Source organism: Nycticebus coucang, chromosome 15 (assembly GCF_027406575.1).
Source record: "Nycticebus coucang isolate mNycCou1 chromosome 15, mNycCou1.pri, whole genome shotgun sequence".
Lineage (NCBI taxonomy): Eukaryota > Metazoa > Chordata > Mammalia > Primates > Lorisidae > Nycticebus > Nycticebus coucang.
The window spans coordinates 67667468-67690781 of NC_069794.1; the positions used below are offsets into that span (position 1 = coordinate 67667468).

Consider the following 23314-nt stretch of genomic DNA (forward strand, 5'->3'; position numbering starts at 1 on the left):
ATTAAATTTTCAAAACAAAAGTAACCTAACCAATAATCAGCAGTAAAAGGCAATAATGTGAATGGTAACTCGGTTGTTTATAAGCCATTTATGTTTTGAGGTGGGCTTTGCTATGAGAACTTATCTGAATTTCTGCTTTAAAAAATAGGAGTATGATATATCAAAGAGATTTATGTACATCTAAGATACATGAGATTGATATGATTTTGCTTCTTAGGCATAAAAAAACAACAACACATGTTCTATTATCTATAAATGAGCACTTTATTATCAAATAGTTCAACATCAGAACAAGATTTCTAATTCCAAAAAGGTTTTCTTTACATAACATCATACATATTGTGAGAGACAGATTGGAAGAATCTGACACCACATCCTGTTCCATGTTCTCTTTTGCAATTGGGTAACTTTTTTTGATCTAAGAAGTATAAATTTATCTCATTTTTGTTAATGTTGTCCATGAAATGTAGCATTAGTTCCTTTTCAGCAGTACTTCATAATTATACTAGCGCCACTTTAAGAGAACCTATTTTATGGTGACATGAAAGTCAACCACAAGAAAAACACATAATCATTTTTATTTATGGAGGCAAATCCCTCTTCACACAAAGGACCTTATATAATTACGTAAGGCAGATCAACCCGGGATTCTCGTTCAATGACAGTACTTCCTATTTAACAATCTCCTGTGAGAAATGAATGCCTCAGAGTAAATAAATTAAAATTAGCCCTTGGGCCTTCAACAATTTAATTGCCGAGGCCTTTTGTGAAGTCTAATTAATGCTCTGTATTAACCACTATTTCTCAGAAAGGTGTACCAGAAGAATACGAACCTCAATAATTACAAGCTGTTTTAAATTTATACTGTGCAAGTTATTCCTTCTATGAATCTGGTATTCCATGAATAAAGCTCTCAGGATATATTATAATAAATCAGTTGAATGCTTACCATGTGCAAGGCATTGCGCCAGATGCTGAAATGTGGTAGGAACAGCATTCCCGTGGAACTGTCTATGCGACATCGGCCAGCTGAATAGTGGAATGTGTGGGCCAGAATAGCATATACTGAGACCAATGTACCTAAGGCATCCAATTCAAGTGACTCGAAAGAGGAAATGGTAAATATAATAAGATACTTTAATTTCTTCCTAGACCTTAGTCACATTTGATCAGCACATTTGATACTTTCTACGTCACTTTGGAGTTAGGCAGATGAAGACGACTCACCACCACTCTTCTATTGACAGATACAAGTACTCAGCCAAATTGGAACTCAGCACACATACTATTAATTACAGAGAAGTTATTCATCTCTGGCTTTGTAGGGGAAATAAAAAGATTCAAAAACTCCTTTCCTACAGATAGGATCAATTTTTAAAGGCTCCAACTCTGCTTGCTTTGCTGATGAAGTTCTTCAAAAGATCATGGTCCATTTCTGCAAAACCTGACGTCTGCGTTACTACTGTCAGATGATTTATGCAAAACCTGAAGCAGAATTCTTCTAAATCCTAGGAACAACAACAAAAGTCATTTAACAAATTCATATTTCCTGATGCAATACAACATATGAATAACAAGAAAATTCCTCAAACAAGTTAGCAGGATTTGATAGCCAAAAGAAAATGTTGGTACAGCAATGAAGAATACTTATAAAGATTATAGAACTAATATGAAGCCACACTTGTACAAATTGAAATTATACAGTAAAATGTTCAAGTTCCTCCACACCAACCAATGTAAAGAATCTCACCTTTTTCTTCCCAGAGACAGGAACCCGAGGGTGTGAATTCTTTCACACCTTTTCACCCAGTGGCAGTACTTGTATTGTTCATTCCACCTTCAGAATTTGTTAAAAAGCCCTATCCTCCTCTTTTACATTTATATTGGATGCTTTAAATATTTCTACCTAGGAAGAACCTGTAGAAGAAAGGCTAAGCTATAAAAAATAATAATGCTAAGAACTGCTTCTCTTAAGTAATTAACAGCCCAGTGCTTTTTTTCCTTTGCAAGAAGACAAAGGATGGGATGGATGGACTTTTTCACAGTACACAAACCTTCAGTCATTCTTTGCCCTGGGTAGAGTGCTCAGGCACAGCTCACAGCAACCTCAAACTCCTGGGCTCAAGCGATCCTCTTGCCTCAGCTTCCTGAGTAGGTGGGACTACAGTAGCTGCCACCATGCCCAGCTAATTTTTAGTACAGAAAGGGTCTCACTCTTGCTTAGGCTGGTTTCAAACTCCTGAGCTCAAGCAATCCACCTGCCATGCCCTCCCAGAGTGCTAGGATTACAGGCTTGAGCCACCGCACCCAGCCCACCTTCAGAAATCCTAATGGAAAAAATGCTCGGAAGAAATCATAACTGTGAAGGCTCTGGCAAAAAAAAAACCTGGGCAGATTGGTGTTTTCTGGCTTACTGTGATGTAGTCTGGGCCAAAGAAAAACTCTGTAGTAATTCCCTTGACTAGAACTGTAAACTTGAGAATCAGAATGAAGGTGACCACATGCTTTTTTTGCCCCGGGGAAAGGTGAGGCAAACCTGCCCAGACCTCTGGTAGGCCTCAGACCCCAGGGCCTACACTATGCTACCAGCCACCCCAGGACCAGACGCTGCCAGGTAGAGGTCATTTTTTAAAGTTTCATCTCTGTGTCACTAAAAGTAATTTATAAAAACATAAAGCCCCCCAAAATTTCCAAGTAATTACATATGCACATTGTACATTGTTTTCTTCTTTAGACATATAAATTTTAACAAATGCTAAAAATGAAAAAATACACTGAAAAATTAGCAATCTGATAGCTATGCCAGTGCATATGCAAACCTATAGTACATTTCCCTTTAAGAAAAGAAACCTGGAAAACATGTTTATCTCACCCCTGAACATAGCTGTGCAGGCTACTAAGGTCACACTAGCCATATGACACATTTCATTCCAGTCCCTCAGTGATGAAAACAAGGAAATTTCACATGCCTAGCTGATACCTTGGCATGTTACCATACACATACATGAAACTGTGCTTCACTAATATATGTTGAACATCTCAGTATCCATTTACAATGAAGTGCTCTTGCTTAGATTTTTAGAAATGACATTTTTGCCCACAGCACATGAAAGTGAAACAAGACAGAGATACATTTCTTTGGCTGAATTCTGCAAAGAGGAATGAAAAATTTCATACTTAGACCACACACGCTAGCATGTGTCAGGAGTTCCGTGGCTAGGCAGTCTGCAGTCCCATAGATGTGAACGGCATCAGTAAGACTGCTAATGAATGGGAGAACAAAAGACCCTTGGGTCCCCCTTGGATCCACCTTCCTTTCCTATTTCACTGAGAAAACAGAATTACTTGGAAGAACCTTCACGTGCGTTCCCACCGTGTCTCCTCGCCTGTTGCACAGGGGCCTGTAGATTCCTGCCTCTCTGGATAAGCAGTCTGTGACTCTATGGAAGGCTGGCCCCCTGTCTTTGTCGCTAGATCCTCTTGCTCCTCCCACTCCGGGACCCCACTCTGGGAACTGTGCCTGCATCACTTCCTTGTTCTCCTTCACCAGGTCATTTGTATCACTAGACAAACATACTTCAATTTCTTTCACCTTAAAAAAGTAAAAAATGTGCTTTACCTCAATGCCCTTCAATCTCTCCTTCTGCCTTTACAGTAAAGTATCAGAAGATGTTGTCTCTGTTCCCCATCTTCAATTCCCCTACTGAAACTGCCGGCCAGGGTCACCCATGGCGCTCTCATGGCCAGACCCACTGTCAGTCCTCAGGGCTCCCCGGGCCTGCTCAGCAGTGTCTGCTGGGGTCCAGGACTTCTTCCTTCCTGAAATGCTTTCTGTCCTAGCTCCCAGGACAGTTTCCTGGCCTTCTCTCCCCTCACTGCTTTCAGTCTCCTTTGCTACTGTCTGCTTATCGCCTTGTCTCTGAGCACAGAGTGCCCAGAACTTAATCATCAAATCTGTGTGCTACATGTCTTAGTCTCTGGGCTTTAACTATGGTTAAGATTCCTCCTGAACTCTGGACTTGCTTTTGCAATTTGCTTATTACACATTTTCATTTGGACATTTAATAGGCACCACATACTTAACATAATCAAAAGCGAATTTTTTATATTTCCCCCCAAACACTCTCTTCCCGCTATTCTCTCTCTCAATAAATGCTAATTTTTTTTTTCTTGAGACAGAGTCTCACTTTGTTGCCCTGGTAGAGTGCCTCTGTAGCGTCACAGCTCACAGCAACCTCAAACTCTTGGGCTCAAGAGATTCTCTTGCCTCGGCTTCCCCAGTAGCTGGGACTACAGGCGCCAACAACAATGTCTGGCTATTTTTAAAGACGGGGTATTGCTCTTGCTCAGTCTGGTGTCAAACTCTTGAGCTCAAGTAATCCACCCGCCTCGGCCTCCCAGAATGCTAGAATTACAGGAGTGACCCACAGTGCCCAGCATTTAAATACCAATTTCATTCATCCAGTTGCGGATACCCAAAACCTTAAGAGTGATTTTTTTCCTCCCCTTCTCCCCACATCTGATTCATTGGCAAATCCTATTGGCTCTACTTTCAAAATACAGTGGAATCTCTGTGAGTTGACCACCCAAGGGACTGTAAAAAACTGGTCAACATACAGAGGTGGTCAACATAAGGAATTAGGGCACCTGTGCTGATACAGACATGTGGTGCACATCAGTTCTGTGAAAATTAGGTCAACTTCAGGAGGTTGTCAGTGTAGGGAGATGGTCAACCGTGAAGGTCCTACTACTATATATTCAAAATCCAACCACAACTAACAGCTTGGACCAATCCAGCATCATCACTTACCAGACTGCACTACCTCCTAACCAAAGGTCACCTGTGCCCTACACGTTATTCTCAACACAGAAGCCAGTGATGACCTTCACTGCCAGTCAGTCCTGTGTGCGTCCCACCCTGGGCCTCACCCACCTTACAGCAGGAATTCCTGAAGACTGCCCTGTCTGCCTCCCCATACCATCTCCCTGCCTTCATCTGCTCCTCCCCTTCTTATTCTGCTCCACCCAACTCCCATCCTGCTATCCTTCCAACACACGGCCCACACCTCCTTGAGTCTTTGTTCAAGTCACCTCCTGGTGACACTTTCCTTCCCCAACACTCTATCTCAAATTTCAACTGTAATCTCAGTTTGGCACTCCCTATCTCTTCTCCCTAGCTTATTTTTTTTCCATATTACTTATCATTATATAGTATATTCATTTATTTGCTACCCAACTCCCCTCACCAGAAAGTTCCACAAGAGCACCGACTGCTCTGTTTTGTTCACTAGCCCTAGTGTCTAGAACAGTGAGGGCACAAAACAGGCACTTGGTGAACATTTGCTGAGTCAGTAACAAAACACTCCTGATTTAAAGTTCAGGGAACGCCAGAGATTTGTGGTTAAACATGTGTCTGTGAAGTTTGTCCCATCTTGGACTGCACTCCAGGTGTGCATTCACTAGCGTACTGGGATTACTCCATCTCCCTGAGCTTCGGCTTCCTCCTTTGTCAACTGGGATTAATAAGAATAATGAAGCCTGTAAGTGGGACATGAACTGTACTTAGAATAACCTCTGGTTCATATTAATTATGCATTCAAGGGCCAGTCTAGCATAAGGTTCTTTCTTTGCGGAAAGAATTCACCTCTTATTTGAGTATTTGAGTCAGCCAAATCAAATATACTGTTTTTTATTTATAAAAGCTTTTATTTTATATTAAGTATAAAAATAGTCTATTTTACTTGTAAGCTATTTTATTAATTAAGGGTATAACAATTAGCTAGACAGGCCATAGTGAAAACAGTGTGTCTTCATAGGCAAGTTGAACATTCATTAAACAAATACTAAGCATCCACTGTGTGTCAGATACTATTCACAGCATGACATGGTTGTGACAGAACAAAACCTCTGCTATGCCTATGTACTCTCCAGAAAACAAAGCTGGAAGGTAGCCACACAAATTCATGTAAATAGAGAATAGGAAAAAGTCTTGGAAATCAAGCTCCATTCAGATGCAAACAACATGTGCCACCATCTGGACCTCTGAGCTCCCCCTCTGGAGTCCAGAATCACCACTCAAGAACAAACTCCAGGATTTTGTTTGATCGTGAAGCATTTTGCAAATGCCCAATATAGTATTACCTTGACATAATATATTCATCCACTGTGCTTTGAAACATCAATGTGCTAATGTTCTAGTTGATGAGTTACTTTCTCCCAAAAAATGTTTGTATTTTCCAATTTTTTAAAAATAAGTATATTCTTATTTGCATAAGCAGAAAAAAAGTTATAACCTTTTCCAAAAAAACTTAACCTGTTTTTTTGACAAAAAGAGAGGATATCCCTACACCAAAAGGAAATCAACTCTGAAAAGTTTTGGTCTGTTTCCTAAAGATTTACTTCTAAGATGGGTTTTCTTTCCTTTCTTTCTTATCGTAACAATACACAGTCACTGTAAAAAAATTTAGAAAAAAACAAGCAAAGAGAAGGAAATAAAAAAGCATCCATAACCTCACCATCCAATGACAACCACTGACTACAGCCTTCCGTCTTTTTTTCTACATAGATCACGAATTTCAGTCGTATTCAGCTATTTTTTCTTTTCTCAAAAAATTAGAATAGGATCATAGTTCCTCACTCAGTAACAGTGGCATACGTTGAACAGCTACATAACTTTATGGTATTGACATTTTATAAACGACCCTCTACTATTCATGCTGAACTTTTTCTAATTTTTCAAAGTTACAAATTGCTGCAGTAAAATATCTCTGAAGCTAAATCTTATCTAAATCCATGAGTAGTTGAGATAAATTCATAAAAATAATTTCCTTAAAAAATTACAACTTTAAAGCTTTCGATATATATGATACCAAATTGTACCCAGAATGTCCCAGACTGCACCCTCATCAGCAGTTTAGGAGAACACCATTATTCTGAACCTGCACTGTTTTTAAAAGTATATTTGTCAGTTTGACAGGTGGAAAATCGTACCTTATTTTCATTTCTATTTCTTGGTTATGTTTTTCATCACTTCACAGAGCCTCATGTTCCTTGGTCCATTTCTTTTGAACAAACTGCTCATATTTTCTTTTTGTTTTTTACTATGCTAAACTTGCTTCATTATACATAGTAAATATTTCCTAGCGTATCATTACTTTTTCATTTGCTCTGTAGTGTTTTGGGGGGTATAAAAGTTTTCCATCTTTTGAAAACAGATCTATCAAACCTTTCCTTCATGGGTTCTGCTTTTGACATCCACCCCAACGTGATATAAATATTTAGACTTCATGTAGTGCTTTTGTTACTTTTTTAAACACTAAATCTTTAAGCTACCTAGAGTTTATTTTATTAATCTATTTATTTATTTTTATTTTATTTTTATTGTTTGAAACAGAGTTCTCATTCTGTTGCCCTGGGTAGAGTGCCGTGGCATCATGGCTCATAGCAATTTCAGACTCCTGGGTTCAAGCGATCCTCTTGCCTCAGCCTCCAGAGTAGCTAGGGCTACATGTGCCCACCACAACACCCAAGTCGTTTTTCTATTTTTAGTAGAGACAGAGTCTCACTCTTGCTCAGGCTGGTCAAACTCCTGAGCTCAAGGGATCCTCCTGCCTCAGCCTCCAGAGAGCTGGGATTACAGGCATGAGCTCCCGGGCCCAGTCTCCCCAGAGTTTTTTATTAAATACTTTTAGGGATACGCAGGTGCCTAACTTCATTTTTTCCAGAAGGTCAGCTGGCTGGAGAGGCGCTTTTCTTACCTGGGCGTCATGTTTCACGGCGGCCGAGAGCAGAGCGATGGCGTTCTCCTCACAGATCCCTTGCTTGATCGTTTGCTGGCAGAGCTTTTTCAAACGATTTTCTCTATAAAATGTAGCCAAGTCCAGCAATCCTGGTGGGGAGAGGTGTTTATTAGTGGGAGTGATTGGGAGCATCCAGATTTAAACTCACTCATTCAGAAATGATTTTGAATATAGCCCTCAGTAAAGCGCTGTGCCAGTGAAGACTTAATGCTGACTCATGTTTTCACACATGGCTGTACCCGAAAAGGTAGCCAAACTGAGCAAATACAACAAACACCATTAGCTGCTGAAAAATAGAAGCACAGAGAGAGTGGCTTTAATATTTTCTCCCAGGAAACAAAGGAGTGTGCCTCTAATTTGTCCCTCCTGCCACATTCTCGTTATCTTTCTCCTGGGTTGTTCTCGTGACATACACACATGCTGGGACAGTCCCCATCCTGGAAAGAAACCCTTTCCGAGACACGCATCTGCCTCCTGTTACCCAATCTCATGTCTCTGCAACCCTCTAGAGCAAAACAGAGAGCTGTCTGTACCTGCTGTCTGCATTTTTTCTTCTTCTTCTTTGCTTTTTGTGGAGACAAAGTCTCACTCTGTAGTGAGTACCCCGGTCTAGTGCAGTGATGTCAGGCTAGCTCACAGCAACCTCAAACTCCTGGGCTCAAGCGATCCTCCTGCCCCAGCCTCCTGAATAGCTGGGACTGCAGACACCCACTGATACACCCAGATAATTTTTTCTATTTGTAGTGGAGATGGGGTCTTGCTATTGCCCAAGATGGTCTCAAACTCCTGAACTCAAACAATCCCTCTGCCTTGGCCAACCAGAATGTTAGTATTACAGGCATCAGCCATCTGCGGCCAGCCTTTCTCCATTTTCTTACCTCTGGTCCTGACCTCCACCAGTCCAGGCAGAACCCCATCCCCATCACTCACTGATGGTCACACCTGTGGTTGTCACAAAATGGCTTCCACAGTGCCAAATCCAAGATCCATTCCCTGGTTTCCTCTTACTTGACATTTACGCAAAATGTGATGGGTAGAGGATGCTCTCCTTGGAACACTTTCACTAATTGCTTATGGTTGGGTTGTCTTCTCCTTAATTTTTTTTTTTTTATTAAGGAGGGGAGGGGTAAAAATGTATTTATTGGGCACAGTGAACAGTATTCAGGTGACAGGCACACTAAAAGAACTGACTTAAGCTTTATAAAATATATCCATGTAACAAAAACAATCATATCCCCTTAATTAAAAAAAAATATTTCAGATTATATGAGGATACAAATTATTAGGTTACATTATTTGCATTTGTTAGGTAAAGTTCAAACTATAGTTGAGCCCTTCACCCAGGAGGTGTGCTGTATACCCTTACATTATGCCCAGTAGGTGAGAGTTTACCAATCCCCCTCCCTCCTTTCCCCTCCCTTTTCCCTCCTCCCCCCTCTGTCCTCTTGAAAGCAATTGTGTTTTTCTCTCCTGTGGGAGTGTAGTTGTTTATCTATTGATTAATATTAGTATCGAGCGTATTGCATACTTGCTTTTCCATTCTTATAATACTCCACCAAGAAGAATGCTCTTCCAGCTCCATCAGGGCTAATATAAAAGATGCAAAGTCTACATCCTTTTCTTTTCTTTTTTTTTTCCCCTTTTTTTTATTGTTAAATCACAGCTGTGTACATTAGTGCAATCGCCTGTACCCATTCTAAGATGCACTGTAGATGTGGCCCCACCCATTACCCTCCTTCCTCCACCAAAACCGCCCCCCTCACTTCCCCTTCCTTGGCCCTTTCCCCGTAGTCTTGTGCTATAGTTGGGTTATAGTCTTCATGTGAAAGCTATAATTTAGCTTCATAGTAGGGCTGAGTACATTGGATACTTTTCTTCCATTCCTGAGATACTTTGCTAAGAAGAATATGTTCTAGCTCCATCCATGTAAACATGAAAGTGGTAAAGTCTCCACCTTTCTTTAAGGCCACATAGTATTCCATGGTATACATGTACCACAATTTGCTAGTCCATTCGTGGGTCGATGGGCACTTGGGCTTCTTCCATGACTTAGCAATTATGAATTGGGCTGCATAAACATTCTGGTACAGATGTCTTTGTTATATTGTGACATTTGGTCTTCTGGGTATAAACCTAGTAAGGGAATTATAGGATCGAATGGCAGGTCTCTTTTTAGGTCTCTAAGTATTCTCCAAACATCCTTCCAGAAGGAACGTATTACTGGGCATTCCCACCAGCAGTGTAGAAGTATGCCCTTTTCTTCACATCCACGCCAACATTTCTGCTTTTGGGATTTTGTTATGTGGGCTACTCTTACTGGGGTTAGGTGATATCTCAGAGTAGTTTTGATTTGCATTTCTCTGATGATTAAGGATGATGAGCTTTGTTTCATGTGTTTGTAGATTTTGCGTCGGTTTTCTTTAGAGAAGTTTCTCTTTAAGTCCCTTGCCCACCCTGAAATGAGGCCACAAGTTCTTTTCTTGCTAATAGATTTGAGCTCTAGGTGGATTCTGGTTATTAGACCTTTATCGGATGTATAACCTGCAAATATTTTCTCCCATTCTGAGGGCTGTCTGCTTGCTTTACTCACTGTGTTCTTGGCTGTGCAGAAGCTTTTTAGTTTGATCAGGTCCCAGTAGTGTATTTTTGATACTGCTTCAATTGCCTGGGGAGTCCTCCTCATAAAATATTCACCCAGGCCGATTCCTTCAAGAGTTTTCCCTGCACTTTCTTCAAGTATTTTTATAGTTTCATGTCTTAAGTTTAAATCTTTTATCCAGTGAGAGTCTATCTTAGTTAATGGTGAAAGGTGTGGGTCCAGTTTCAATCTTCTACAGGTTGCCAGCCAGTTCACCCAGCACCATTTGTTAAATAGGGAATCTTTTCCCCACTGAATGTTTTGAATTGGCTTGTCAAAGATCAAATAACGGTAAGTAGCTGGATCCATCTCTTGGTTCTCTATTCTGTTCCAGACATCTACTTCTCTGCTTTTGTGCCAGTACCATGCTGTTTTGATCACTATGGATTTATAGTACAGTCTCAGGTCTGGTAGCGTGATTCTTCCTGCTTTGTTTTTATTGTTCAGTAATGTACAGTCTCAGGTCTGGTAGCATAATTCCTCCTGCTTTGTTTTTATTGCTCAGTAATGTTTTGGCTATTCGAGGGTTTTTCTGATTCCATATAAAACAAAGTATTATTTTTTCAAGATCTTTAGAGTATGACAATGGAGCTTTAATAGGAATTGCATTAAAATTATATATTGCTTTGGGCAGTATGGATATTTTTAACAATGTTGATTCTTCCCAGCCATGAGCATGGTATGTTTTTCCATCTGTTAACATCTTCGGCTATTTCTTTTCTTAGAGTTTCATAGTTCTCTTTGTAGAGATCTTTCACGTCCTTTGTTAAGTATACTCCCAAATATTTCATCTTTGGCACTACTATGAAAGGAATAGAGTCCTTGACTGTTGGTTCGGCTTGGTTATTGTTGGTATACATAAAGGCTACAGATTTATGGGCGTTGATTTTGTAGCCTGAGACATTGCTATATTCCTTGATCACTTCTAAAAGTTTTGTAGTAGAATCCCTAGTGTTTTCCAGATATATGATCATATCATCTGCGAAGAGTGAAAGTTTGATCTCTTCGGACCCTATGTGGATACCCTTGATTGCCTTTTCTTCCCTAATTGCAATGGCTAAAACTTCCATTACAATGTTAAAGAGAAATGGAGACAATGGGCAACCGGTTCCTGATCTAAGTGGAAATGATTTCAATTTAACTCCATTCAATACGATATTGGCTGTGGGTTTGCTGTAGATGGCCTCTATTGGTTTAAGAAATGTCCCTTCTATACCAATTTTCTTAAGTGCTCTGATCATGAAGGGATGCTGGATATCATCAAAAGCTTTTTCTGCATCAATTAAAAGAATCGTATGGTCTTTATTTTTAAGTTTGTTTATGTGTTGAATTACATTTATAGATTTACGTATATTGAACCAGCCTAGAGACCCTGGGATGAATCCGACTTCGTCATGGTGTATAATTTTTTTGATGTGTTGTTGGATTCTGTTTGTTATGCTCTTATTGAGTATTTTAGCATCAATATTCATTAGTGATATTGGTCTATAATTTTCTTTTCTTCTTGGGTCTCTCCCTGGTTTGGGGATCAAGGTGATGTTTGCTTCGTAGAATGTGCTGGGTAATATTCCTTCTTTTTGTATATTTTGGAAGAGGTTTAGTAGTATAGGTACTAGTTCTTCTTTAAATGTTTGGTAGAATTCTGACGTAAAGCTATCTGGTCCTGGGCTTTTCTTTTTAGGGAGATTTTGTATAGTTGATGCTATTTCAGAACTTGATATAGGCCGTTCAACATTTCCACTTCATTCGTGCTTCTAGGTATTGGTCGATTTCTTTCAGATTTTCATATTTGTGAGAGTAGAGTTTCTTGTAGTGTTCATTAAGGATTTTTTGAATTTCTGAGGGGTCTGTTGTTATTTCATCATTACCATTTCTGATTGATGAAATTAGAGATTTTACTCTTTTTCTCCTGGTTAGGTTGGGCAAAGGTTTATCTATTTCATTGATCTTTTCAAAAAAGCAGCTTTTGGATTTATTGATCTGTTGTAGAATTCTTTTGTTTTCAATTTCATTTAATTCTGCTCTGATTTTGGTTATTTCTTTTCTTCTGCTGCGTTTGGGGTTGAAGTGTTCTTCTTTCTCCAGTTGCTTGAGATGTTCCATTAAGTTATTGACTTCCTCTCTTTCCGTTTTCTTGAGGAAGGTTTGCAGTGCTATAAATTTCCCTCTTAGGACTGCCGTTGCAGTATCCCAGAGGTTCTGGTAATTTATGTCTTGATTGTTGTTTTGTTCCAAAAATATGGTGATTTCCTTCTTAATCTCATCTATAACCCATGTATCCTTCAGCATAAGGTTGTTTAGCTTCCATGTTTTTGTATGGGTATGCAGGTTCCTGTTGTGATTTAGTTCAACTTTTATTCCATGATGGTCTGAGAAGATGCAAGGAATAATTTCCATTTTTTAAAATTTGCTGAGGTTAGATTTGTGGCCTAGGATGTGGTCAATTCTGGAGTATGTTCCGTGGGCTGATGAGAAGAATGTGTATTCAGTTTTTTCGGGGTGAAATGTTCTGTAGATGTCTGTTAAGTCCAGATGTTGAATGGTTGAGTTTAAATCTAAAATTTCTTTGCTTAGCTTCTTTTTGGAGGATCTATCCAGGGGTGTTAAAATCTCCAACTACTATGGAAGTGGAGGAAATCAAGTTGCTCATGTCTGTTAGAGTTTCTCTTATAAATTGAGGTGCGTTGTGGTTGGGTGCATAAATATTAATAATTGACATCTCATCATATTGAGTATTACCTTTAACAAATATGAAGTGTCCATCCTCATCCTTAGTTATTTTGGTTGGTTTAAAGCCTGTTGTGTCTGCGAACAGGATTGCAACGCCTGCTTTTTTCTGCTTTCCATTTGCATGGAATATAGATGACCATCCCTTCACCTTGAGTCTATATCTGTCTTTTAATGTAAGATGCAATTCTTGGATGCAGCAGATATCTGGCTTGAGTTTTTGTATCCAGTCCGCCAACCTATGCCTCTTTAGAGGACAATTTAAACCATTCACATTAATTGAGAGTATTGACAAACATTTTGAGAGACTGGTGGACATTTTTAATCCTTTTGCAACTGTGGAAGTTGGAATTTTATCAAAAATTTTTTGGCTGGGTTTACTTTTGTGGTGGAAAATTATGCTGGTCTTTATGGAGGATAGGTCTAAGAATGTCCTGGAGAGCTCGTTTAGTTGTGGCAAATTTCTTCAACATGTGAATGTCGTTGAAGTATTTAATTTCTCCATCATAAATGAAGCTCAGTTTAGCTGGGTACAGGATCCTGGATTGAAAGTTATTTTGTTTTAGGAGATTAAAAGTTGATAATCATCCTCTTCTAGCTAGAAAGGTTTCAGCAGAGAGATCTGCAGTTATTCTGATATTCTTCCCCTTGTAGGTAATGGTTTTCTTTCGTCTGGCTGCTTTCAGAATTTTCTCCTTCATATTAACTTTAGTGAAATTGATTATGATGTGTCTGGGGGATGTCTTATTTGGGTTGAGTCGTGCTGGAGTTCTGAAACTGTCTGCTATCTGAATTTCGAAATCTCTTGGCATGTCTGGAAAGTTCTCCTTCATAATCTCATGGAGAAGAGACTCTGTGCCTTGTGAAGCCACTTTGTCACTTTTGGGGATCCCTATAAGATGAATATTGGTTTTCTTCAAATTATCCGAGAGCTCTCTGAGAGAGTGATCTGTTTTTGCTCTCCATTTCTCTTCTTCTTTGAGGGTTTGGGAGCATTCGAAAGCTTTGTCTTCCATGTCAGAAATCCTTTCTTCTGCTTGCTCCATTCTGTTACTGAGGGATTCTACTGTGTTTCTCAGATCTTTGAGGGATGCAACTTCTTGTCTCAATGTGTTGAAATCTTTGGTCATTTGGTCTTGGAATCCGTTGAATTCTTGAGATAACTTTTGGAATTCTAATTCAATCTTATTTGCTATCCAGATCCTGAATTCAATTTCTGACATCTCAGCTATTTGTTTGTGCATGGGGTCTTGTGCTGTTTCTGCCCCATTGATCCTTGGGGGCGTTGATCTACTCTGATTATTCATATTGCCAGAGTTTTTCTGTTGATTTCATCTCATGATTGTTTTTTCACCATTGCCTCTGGCTGTCCTCAGAGTTGGGGAGGTGTCTCTCCAAGATTAGACCCCAGTGGGATCACTCTATTGTTGCTGGATCTTTGTAGGGAATGACCCTGTGTATTTCCTCTGGGGCTGCTCTAGCTAGGGAGTTCTGGTTGTGGAAGCAGCTCTGGTTTGTGACACACCCAGATCCAACAGGGCTGGGGGTGGTGTGCACGGTTCTGGGAGTGCCAGGCGCCCAGTGACTTTGGCACAGAGAGCCCGAGGCTCCAGCAGTCTCTGGCCAGGAGAAGAGCTCTGCACAGAGGCAGGGAGGGCTCCAAAGGACACGCAGCTACCAGAGTCCCTGTCCAGATGAACGGGCTTGTGTGGAAGCTGAGAGGACAGAGGAGGCAGGACGCAGGGTTGCGTGGCTCCTGCAGTTCCTGGTCAGGGAATGCTGAGGCCCGATGGGTGTGGGTCACCGGTCGGGGGTCGCTGCACAGCTCTTATGCAGGTCTGGGCAGGGCCAAGCCCAGGAGTTTGAGGTTGCTATGAGCTGTGACATCACGGCACTCTACCCAGGGCAACAGCCCAAGGCTCCAGTGTGCCAAAACTGTCTCACTCTGCCCCTAAGGATTAAGGCTGTAAGGCAGCTCGGTCCGCCTTTAGGCTGCTCAGTCAGTAGGTTACTTTGACCCGCCCAATCCTTGCTCTGAGACCCTGAGGGCGGAGCTTGCCGGGGCAGTTCTTTTACAATGGCTTCCTGCGCCCAGCTCAGTGGCTCAGTCTGGGGCCCCAGACAATGCCCAAAGTTCTCCACACTCCTGGTCAAGCTCTCCCCAAGGCAGTTCAACTGAGTGCCAAGTCCAAGAACACCGAAACAGTTCACAGGTAAGGCCTTTCCGGTTTGCAGTCTCACTGCTGCTTGTACTTACAGTTGCTGGCGTGATTAGGTCAATCGAACACACGCAACCACTTGCCGGTTTTCCACTGTTTTTGTCCTCCTCTTGGGGTCCAGACGTCTCTTGCTGGCTCCTTGTATCCTCAAAGGGATGATTATAGGCAGATCCCACCAGCCAGAGATGCCTGGAGTCTTGTCTCCCCAGACTTGCTGTTCCCAATTGCAGGGAAGCTGTTATTCGGTTGCCATCTTTAATCCAATCCTGTCTTCTCCTTAATTAGCTGCTCCTCAGTTCTCTGGGGCAGAACATTTCCCCTGAGACACTGATTTCTCCTGATTTCACTGACTTCCCTAAGTGCTCTCCAGCCCCAGGGTTTTAAACACCAAATATCTATTGTGATGTTCTCCTTGCAGCACCTTCATCCACTTTAACGGAATTCACCTAGACAAGGATAGACGTGTGTACACCGATTTAGTTCTCTCTGAGGGACAGTGGGAAGCACTGTAACCAGGAGCGGTCAACCAGCATTTGGAAGGTCCTATTTGTTTTTAGATACTGCTATTGAATGCTTCTTTACAGACTTGTTGATTAGCATGAAGAATGTCAGGATTAGTTTGTGTTGGTGAAGTGAGTATGTGTGGCCTGGCTAGAAATACCATAGATTGGGGTGTCAGCATAGAGAGCTCAGGTCCCACACCCTTGGCAGCGACCCAGGTGCTGGATCTGCTTGCAGTCCCCGATTGCCGCCTGATCAAAAGGTTAGTTAAATTCCTGCTACTAAACTAACATCCTGCTAACATCCACCCCAAGCTAAGCTTTCGTGCAAGGTACTTACAACAGAATGCCTGAAGGATAAACAGCTGGAATATCATTCATCTTATATTAATTTTTATGTGTCTGTCTGCTAATTAATTTTGTACAAGTAGCAGAATTTGACTGAAAACTTGCTTTCATAACAAATATTGTCAATGTTATGGAAGAAAGCCCTATGGCCTATTGAAGAATACTGATAGCTGTAACCTTGAGAGTTGTGAATGGCTTAATTGTTCTCAGCAGCCTCCAAAGCTACAGAGCTTCAGAGTCCTACAAGCGGCACTGGCCTAAGAGAGGACCCTGCCCTGAGCTGCTTCCTCCAGACACACCCTCCCCACAGGGCCGCCAAGGCCACCTGTCTCCTTCTAGACCATTCCTTGTGTACCTGAGAGTCTGGGATTCCCTGCTTAATTGGCCCTGAGGGTAGGTGTGTGTTTCTTCCCTGTAACAGACCACATCGCCAATGTGCAGACCCTTGGCCCCAAGGGGTGTCCTGGGTTGGGGGTGGATGGAGCTTAGACATGCAGGCTGGAAAGCCCACACACTCCTTGCGATGCAAGATGTAGCCACAAGCTAGATGCCAGTGGTCTGTCCTGCCTGTGCCACAGGGTTCTAGCACAAAACTCCAAGGAGCCCTATATCTAAATTCCAACTAAGACGCAAACCTGGCCTTTCAGGTTTGAAGTACATTTTTCAATATCGGAGGACTGAACATACTTTACCTGAAGTTTATTAGCTTGACATATAACTTAAAATGTTTAGGCATATGTACATAGGATTCCATTTGAACTCTTGCAAAAGTTAGGAGAGGGCCTAATACAAAACTCCTGCTGGATAGCTAATTGGCAAATCAAACTCCTTTCACTTGGTAAATCAAACTCCTTTCACTTTTCAAAGCTAAGAGCAAACGGTGTCGCTTCCCACCATCCCCACCTTGGGGCATGGCACTTTCACAACTGCAGCTCCTCAGGCCCAACTCACAGGGCAGCTAGCCTTCTCTCACTCCTCACCCCGCACATCCCAGCCTTCAACAAATCTCATCAGTTCCATCTTTAAAATATATCAAAAATTTGATATCTTCAACACCCCCACTGCTATGCCAGCCCCAACACAAATTACCATCAACTCCCATCTGAACCATTATAATTAATGACCTTTTAAAAAAATCACATAACTCTTGTGGCAGAAGCTGCCTCCCCACCCCAAAACACACACACACAAGCACAGATTCACTCTTTCTTTATCCCCAAACCATAGAATCTTTAGTGCAGCCATGGCCATCTGGAAGTACCCACTTTCCCCACACAACTTCGATCAACTCAGTCTACATTTGGAAATTAGGGAACTCCCGGGACACTCCCTTTAGAGACACTGGGGTTTGCTGTACGCCCAACTCCACCACTTCCGCCACGCTGCTGCCTGTAACACTCCACAGGGGTGAGGGTTTGACACTTCATCTCTCCCTTCTCTACCCACTTGACCTTTGTATAAAGTAGGAACAAAGGAACCGAGTTTGAGTTGAACACACACACAAATAGCTACTTCTATGATTATTTTTACAGCAACTTTCTTTCAGATTCTCCAGAAACCACCTTGCCACTTACTCAACATTTGCCAATTTTCAGGAAATTCTTTGGCAATTACCTACGGCCTCCTCAGGAGAAAGGCTGATGCTGTCTGTGTACAGGTATTCCAGAAAGGCTCGGTAAACAGGATATGAAAATTCACTCACTTCTACAATATCATCCTGGTTATCTTCCAGCGAAGAACGAAAATGTTCGCATCTGAAGGAGGAAGGAAGGAAGCATGTCAGGCCCTAGCTTCTGGGTGACAGCAGACGGCCACCCCAAGGAGCACATCCTTCCTTGAAGACATGTACCTGTCTGGGCTTCCTCAGCTCCTTGTTTCCTTTGCTGACCTGGGGTTTTCACACAGTCATTTGTCAAGAAGGCTGCACATGCCAGCCTGCTGATGTAGGTGGCCTGCGCAGCTGCCTGTATGCCACCCTGGTGCACACAGTGCTGGGTCCCAGACGTCTCTCACACCACACCCACTAGTCAGCATTTAGAAAAATCAGTGGGTTAATTTTTACAAAATCAGAGTGAATTTGTTTCTTCACTGTTGTAGGTTGAATTGTGTCCTCTAAAAATTCCTGTGTTGAACTTCTAAACTCTAGCACCTTAGAATGTGACCTCACTGGGAGATGGGATCCTTAAAATGAGTTCATCAGGGTAAGCCTGAATCCAATACACCTGGTGTCCTGAGTCATAAAAAGGGGAAATTTGGGCACCGACACACACACAGGGGAAAGGCCATACGAGGGCTGGAGTTACACTGCCACACACCAGAGTTCCAAAGATTCTCAGCAAAGCACCACCTAAGAGAGAGGCCTGGAACAGATTCTACCACACAGCCTTCAGAAGAAACCCATCCTGATGACACCTTGATCTTAGACTTCTGAGCTCCAGAACTGTGAGGGAATAAATTTCTCCTGTTTAAGCCACCACGCCATAGCACTTAGTTACAACAAACTAATCTATCCCCTTCTCTACGAAGGTCTCTGTGCTACAGTGAGAGCAAACACACGGTGCACAGCAGGACCTTCCCGAAGGGGAGACTGAGTCTCAAATGCTGCATGGAGTTTGTGATTCATTAAAATAGGATTTAAGCATCTGTCATACAATAACATAATGAATTACAAAATCATTTGCTCAGAGAAAAAAGCCAGGCACAAAAGAATGCAACCCGTACCATTCCAGGTGTGTAAACATCTAGATAACGCTAACTAATCCCCAGTGACAGAAAGATCTGCAACTGCCCGGGGATGGGCAGGAGGGGCCATTGGTGGGGGCAGGTGATGGAACGTCCTGCATCCCGGTGTGGGGCAGAGGTTCCACACTTGTTCACAAGTCAGGGCTCATCAGCTACACACTTGGAAGGGATGCAGTTCACTGATTTTTTTAATCTTTGTGTTCGCTTCTTCCCGGACCTTCTTGGTCTGGAAAAGTCTCGATCCTCTCTTTTTTCAAGCATCTACATGCTCAACACCCCACCAGACATGAAGAAGCGTGGTCACTGTGAGGTGAGCTCAGTTCCCAGGCAGGGAAGGTGACTGATGTCCAACAACCCGATATGGGGTTCCAGCACAAGCTGGCGGCTCTGATGCCAAGGAAGACAACAGACTGTCTGCGAGCCTCTCGGAAAGGCCCACGTCGCTGACTTCCCCACACTTGTCACACTGGCCAGTGTTATTTCTTGTTTGACGTACTGGGTGTTTCCCTGGCTGCACCGTATGCTCGTAAGGGCAAAAACAGCCTTCCCTTGTTCTCCTTATTCCTGAAGTGCCTGACATAGTTCCCTGCACACTTAGAATATAATGGTTGAAAAAATTGATTTACCTCAATTCTCAAAATAAATGATTCCTTACCTAATTTTGAGAAGGACTTTATGTGCATAAATATAGTTTCCATCAACCAGAAATGTCAGGTCTGCAGTGTCCGGGTTGTCAAATTCCCTCTTCAGTGACTCAGCCACAGTGAGGTGGTCATCGGGTTCTGTGGGGGCAACACAAATACTTCTAGAGCAAACTACAGATGCAGTGAAAATGCACTAATTCCCCACGTTAATTCACAAAGTAAGGGATGCTTTTTTCCTTAAAGATGTGAATCTCCGTAATCGTTAAAGATAAGAACCTCACACACACATCTGCTCATAAATCTGGCAAACCAAAAATGAAAAATCCCAAACCACCTCACTAATTTTCAGTGAAATTTTAGAGTGTTTGCATAAATACGCTAGCTAAAAATAAAAGATATGGTTTCCCACTAAAGTTAAAAATCCATTAAATAAATTGCTTTGAATTTAGTATTGGTGTTGGTCTCTAACAGTTTTTAAAAAAATAAATCCAATTAGTTCTCTTTCTTCAGGAGCACATTAGAGTAAAAGAAATGATGACACTTTACCTAATAAAGTCCCCACTATCCAGATAAAAGCCCTGAGTTCCCTTCCTCATCTTCAGATCCTCCCCTCCGAAAGGACCTTTTCCCCCATGACCAGCTCACCCACAGAGAGGAGGCGCCACGTGACTGCGGGAGTGGCAAAGCAGGCGAACACATCATCGGTGCAGGAGAAGTGGGTGAGGTAGGGGAGGACCACCGACTGGCCCCGGCACTGGCCCCACATGTACACGTGCCCACCCTGGGTCTTGGCAGCAGATATGTGGGCAGAGTGACAGGCTGCGATCTCTATAACCCTAAATTCACAAACACATGCCACATCAACACAGTGAACAGGAGAGAAACAAGTTGCTTTCTCCTTCCCCCAGGTTTAACTGACTTGGGGCATTATGCACTTAATTTACAGAAGGGGGCTGGCCCGAGAAAAGAAAACAATCACGTAACCAGACTTAATAGACCTCCTCTCCTCAATTGTCAGGCACCAAACAGAAATTCACACTCACAACTCATGATGATCTGTTAGTCTTGCTAGCCAAGAGGCCTAGAAAAATATGTACCATCCTGTTTGGAAATTCAAGTGTAATCTAAGAGAACACAGGCCTCTCCCTCCAAAAGAAAGTTAATTACTTTCTTTAAACATTACTTACTGAAGAAAATAATAAAGATTTGGGCCATCTGGACCTAGGATCAATAAATCAATGTTTTTATCAAAACTTCCCCAACTTCAGCATGCTGTGGATCATATCTGCTCATCCTATAGCTTCCCCCCAATGGGCCATATCATCTGGATCTCAAGGGAGCAGTTTTCTAGATTGCCATGTGATAGACCCTCCTGTAGTTAAGTTCATGATTGATGAGAGGTAGTTCTCAGAATATTTCTTAACAGATAGCATCATTTTGTTGATCTAGAAAGAATTACTCTTCTATAAGGTTTGAAGATAAATTCTTTTACCCCAGGGAGAGCCCCTTCTTGATTTTGCCAGCCCAGGCAGTGATGCCCGCATTCTCAGAAACTCAGGCTCAGAACTTCAGTCATCTTTGACTTCTTCTCCCTCCTATCACTTTCTTCAGAACATCCAGTTAACAAGTAACACAAATTCCTTCTTTGTAATGTCTCCCCTCAGCCACCACCTCAGGTCAGGCACAGCCCATGTCTGGATCCTAAAGCAGCCGAGTCTCCCGTGCCTCTGACTTTCTCTGCCCCACGTCATACAATACGGGCAGGTTAACAATCTCCTGAAACACAGTTATCAATACTTTCAACCCTGCATTGACTTCCTACAAGACTAGTCCAGGCATAAGACATCAAGGCCTTTCATGATTTGGTTTCCCCCTCTATGCAGCCTTTTTTGTCCACACACTCTAAGTTCCAACAACAACACATACTCACTGCCCCCAATGTCTTTATTTTATTCACAGTTAAAGACTTGTTCAGGAATGTTCTTCCTCATTGCCTTAGGAAGCCTACCCATCTTAGGAGGCCCAGTTCAAACACTTGTGACCTTAAGCAGTCTCCTGCCTGCCTGAGCTCTTGTGACACTTCCCACTGGCCTTTCCTGTATATAAGTTTCAGCAAGATTGTAAGTTCCTGGCAAAATGACTGGCTTATTTCTCCCTCTAAGTGCATAACACCATGTCTTACTAAATATAACTTGTAGGTCATTTTACCAACTAAATGGGGAAGTCTCAGCCATGCAGAGCAACTGAGGGTTGTGTAAGCCCCCACAGATGTACCACAGTGGAGAGCCTGGGTTTTGGAGTCAAACAGGCCCAGGTTTGAGTCTCAGCTCTACTACCAGACTGTGTGACTATGGGAAAGTCGCTCAGCCTCTGGGAGCCTCCACTTCATCACATTGCAGGGCTGGTGTGAGAATTAACCAGTAAAATATTAAGCGCCAAGCACAATGTCTGCGTACAAAGGTAGCATAACAACAGAGGCTTCTTAAGGTTACTGCTACCTCTTTGCATTTTAAGCAACAGGGCCTCCCTTGGGTAGAGACTAAGTATTTCTAATGATCAATTCAGATTAGTAGTAGATTCTTCTTCCCTAGAAGAGCCCTTCCTGACATTTACAGAGTTAGGTCCATCCACTGGCTCCAACCTCTCATCCAGAGCTGTGTAAAAAAACCTCACCAGATGGGGACAGTGGCCAATATTATTTGGCTTCCCCATAAGCACCTGCTTTTCAACAAATAAAGAAAATGGAAGAAGGAAGTAGAATATATGCATTTATTCAAAGAAAAATGCATCTCCTATTACCATTTATTTTACTGGCAAGCATCACATGTCGCCCTCATATGTGAGGGTGCCAACACAGCCTGCACTAGGTGGCCTAGGGCTGTGGACAGACAGGCTGTGAGCAGGCTCTGAGCAGACAGTTTATAGAAGCCACTTTATTTAAATTCTTATAATCGGCTTTATCATCTTTTTAAAGGAAGGGGTAGGGTACAGGGGACAAAGCAGCCCTCGTGTCACAGCCCCACAGTTTAGGATTAATGAGATAAGGCACCTGGCAGAGCTGGGCATTCACAAGTGGCCTCTGTGACTAAAAAGTGTCTCGCAGTTGCTGCAGGACCTATAGGGCCTGCTCTGAGGAGCTCATGATCAGGCTGAGAAACTGCAAAGAGCTCCCACGTAACATTACAGCGTGGGCTGGGATGTCCTCAGGGAGGATTTAAAGTAAAAGGGAGCCTACCAGGACATGGGGCTTTGGATCTGTTACAAATACAGTGAGTCCCTGAGGTGGAGAGAAAAGCATGAGCAGACGTACAGGCAGAGGGTGGGAAAGCAAGGCTGCCGGGAGCATGATGGTAAGAGCCCCAGCAGGGGGAAGGGTGGGCACCGTGCAGAGGCAGACAGCAGTGAGGTTTACTAGAAACAGTGGTGTCAGCTCAGATCCGAGGCTGAAGAGTTCAGATCTGATCTGACGTGAGAAGCAGATGGGAGACAGCTTTGTCAGTAGGGACATGAGGCAATGAAAATGGAGTTCTCAGAAAGACTGCACTGGCAACAGCGTGCGGGGCAGACTGCAGAGAAAGGACAGCTCAGGAGGCTGGCTGGGGAGGCCTACAGGTGTGCTGATGTTCCATCCAAGCCATGTCACCAAGGAGGAGTCAGGGTGACCTACATATCAATGCAGAGGAAGGAGAGGAGTCAA

General features: G+C 42.5%; 1 protein-coding gene across 10 annotated transcripts in view; it reads right to left on the bottom strand.

Moving 5' to 3' along the window:
- Positions 1-240: 240 nt before the first annotated feature.
- RCBTB2 (RCC1 and BTB domain containing protein 2) overlaps positions 241-23314 on the bottom strand; it is a 60269-nt gene continuing 37195 nt past the window's right edge. For 9 of the 10 annotated variants that reach the window (XM_053563127.1, XM_053563134.1, XM_053563130.1 and 6 more), the window contains 5 exons: positions 20263-20453; positions 19629-19755; positions 17846-17985; positions 7758-7888; positions 241-1508 (listed from right to left, as the gene is read on the bottom strand). In XM_053563127.1, coding sequence (XP_053419102.1) covers positions 1368-1508; positions 7758-7888; positions 17846-17985; positions 19629-19755; positions 20263-20453 — 730 coding nt within the window. In that variant the 3' untranslated portion in view covers positions 241-1367. The remainder of the gene's footprint in view (positions 1509-7757; positions 7889-17845; positions 17986-19628; positions 19756-20262; positions 20454-23314) is intronic. The other variant, XR_008374555.1, reaches the window with a different exon arrangement.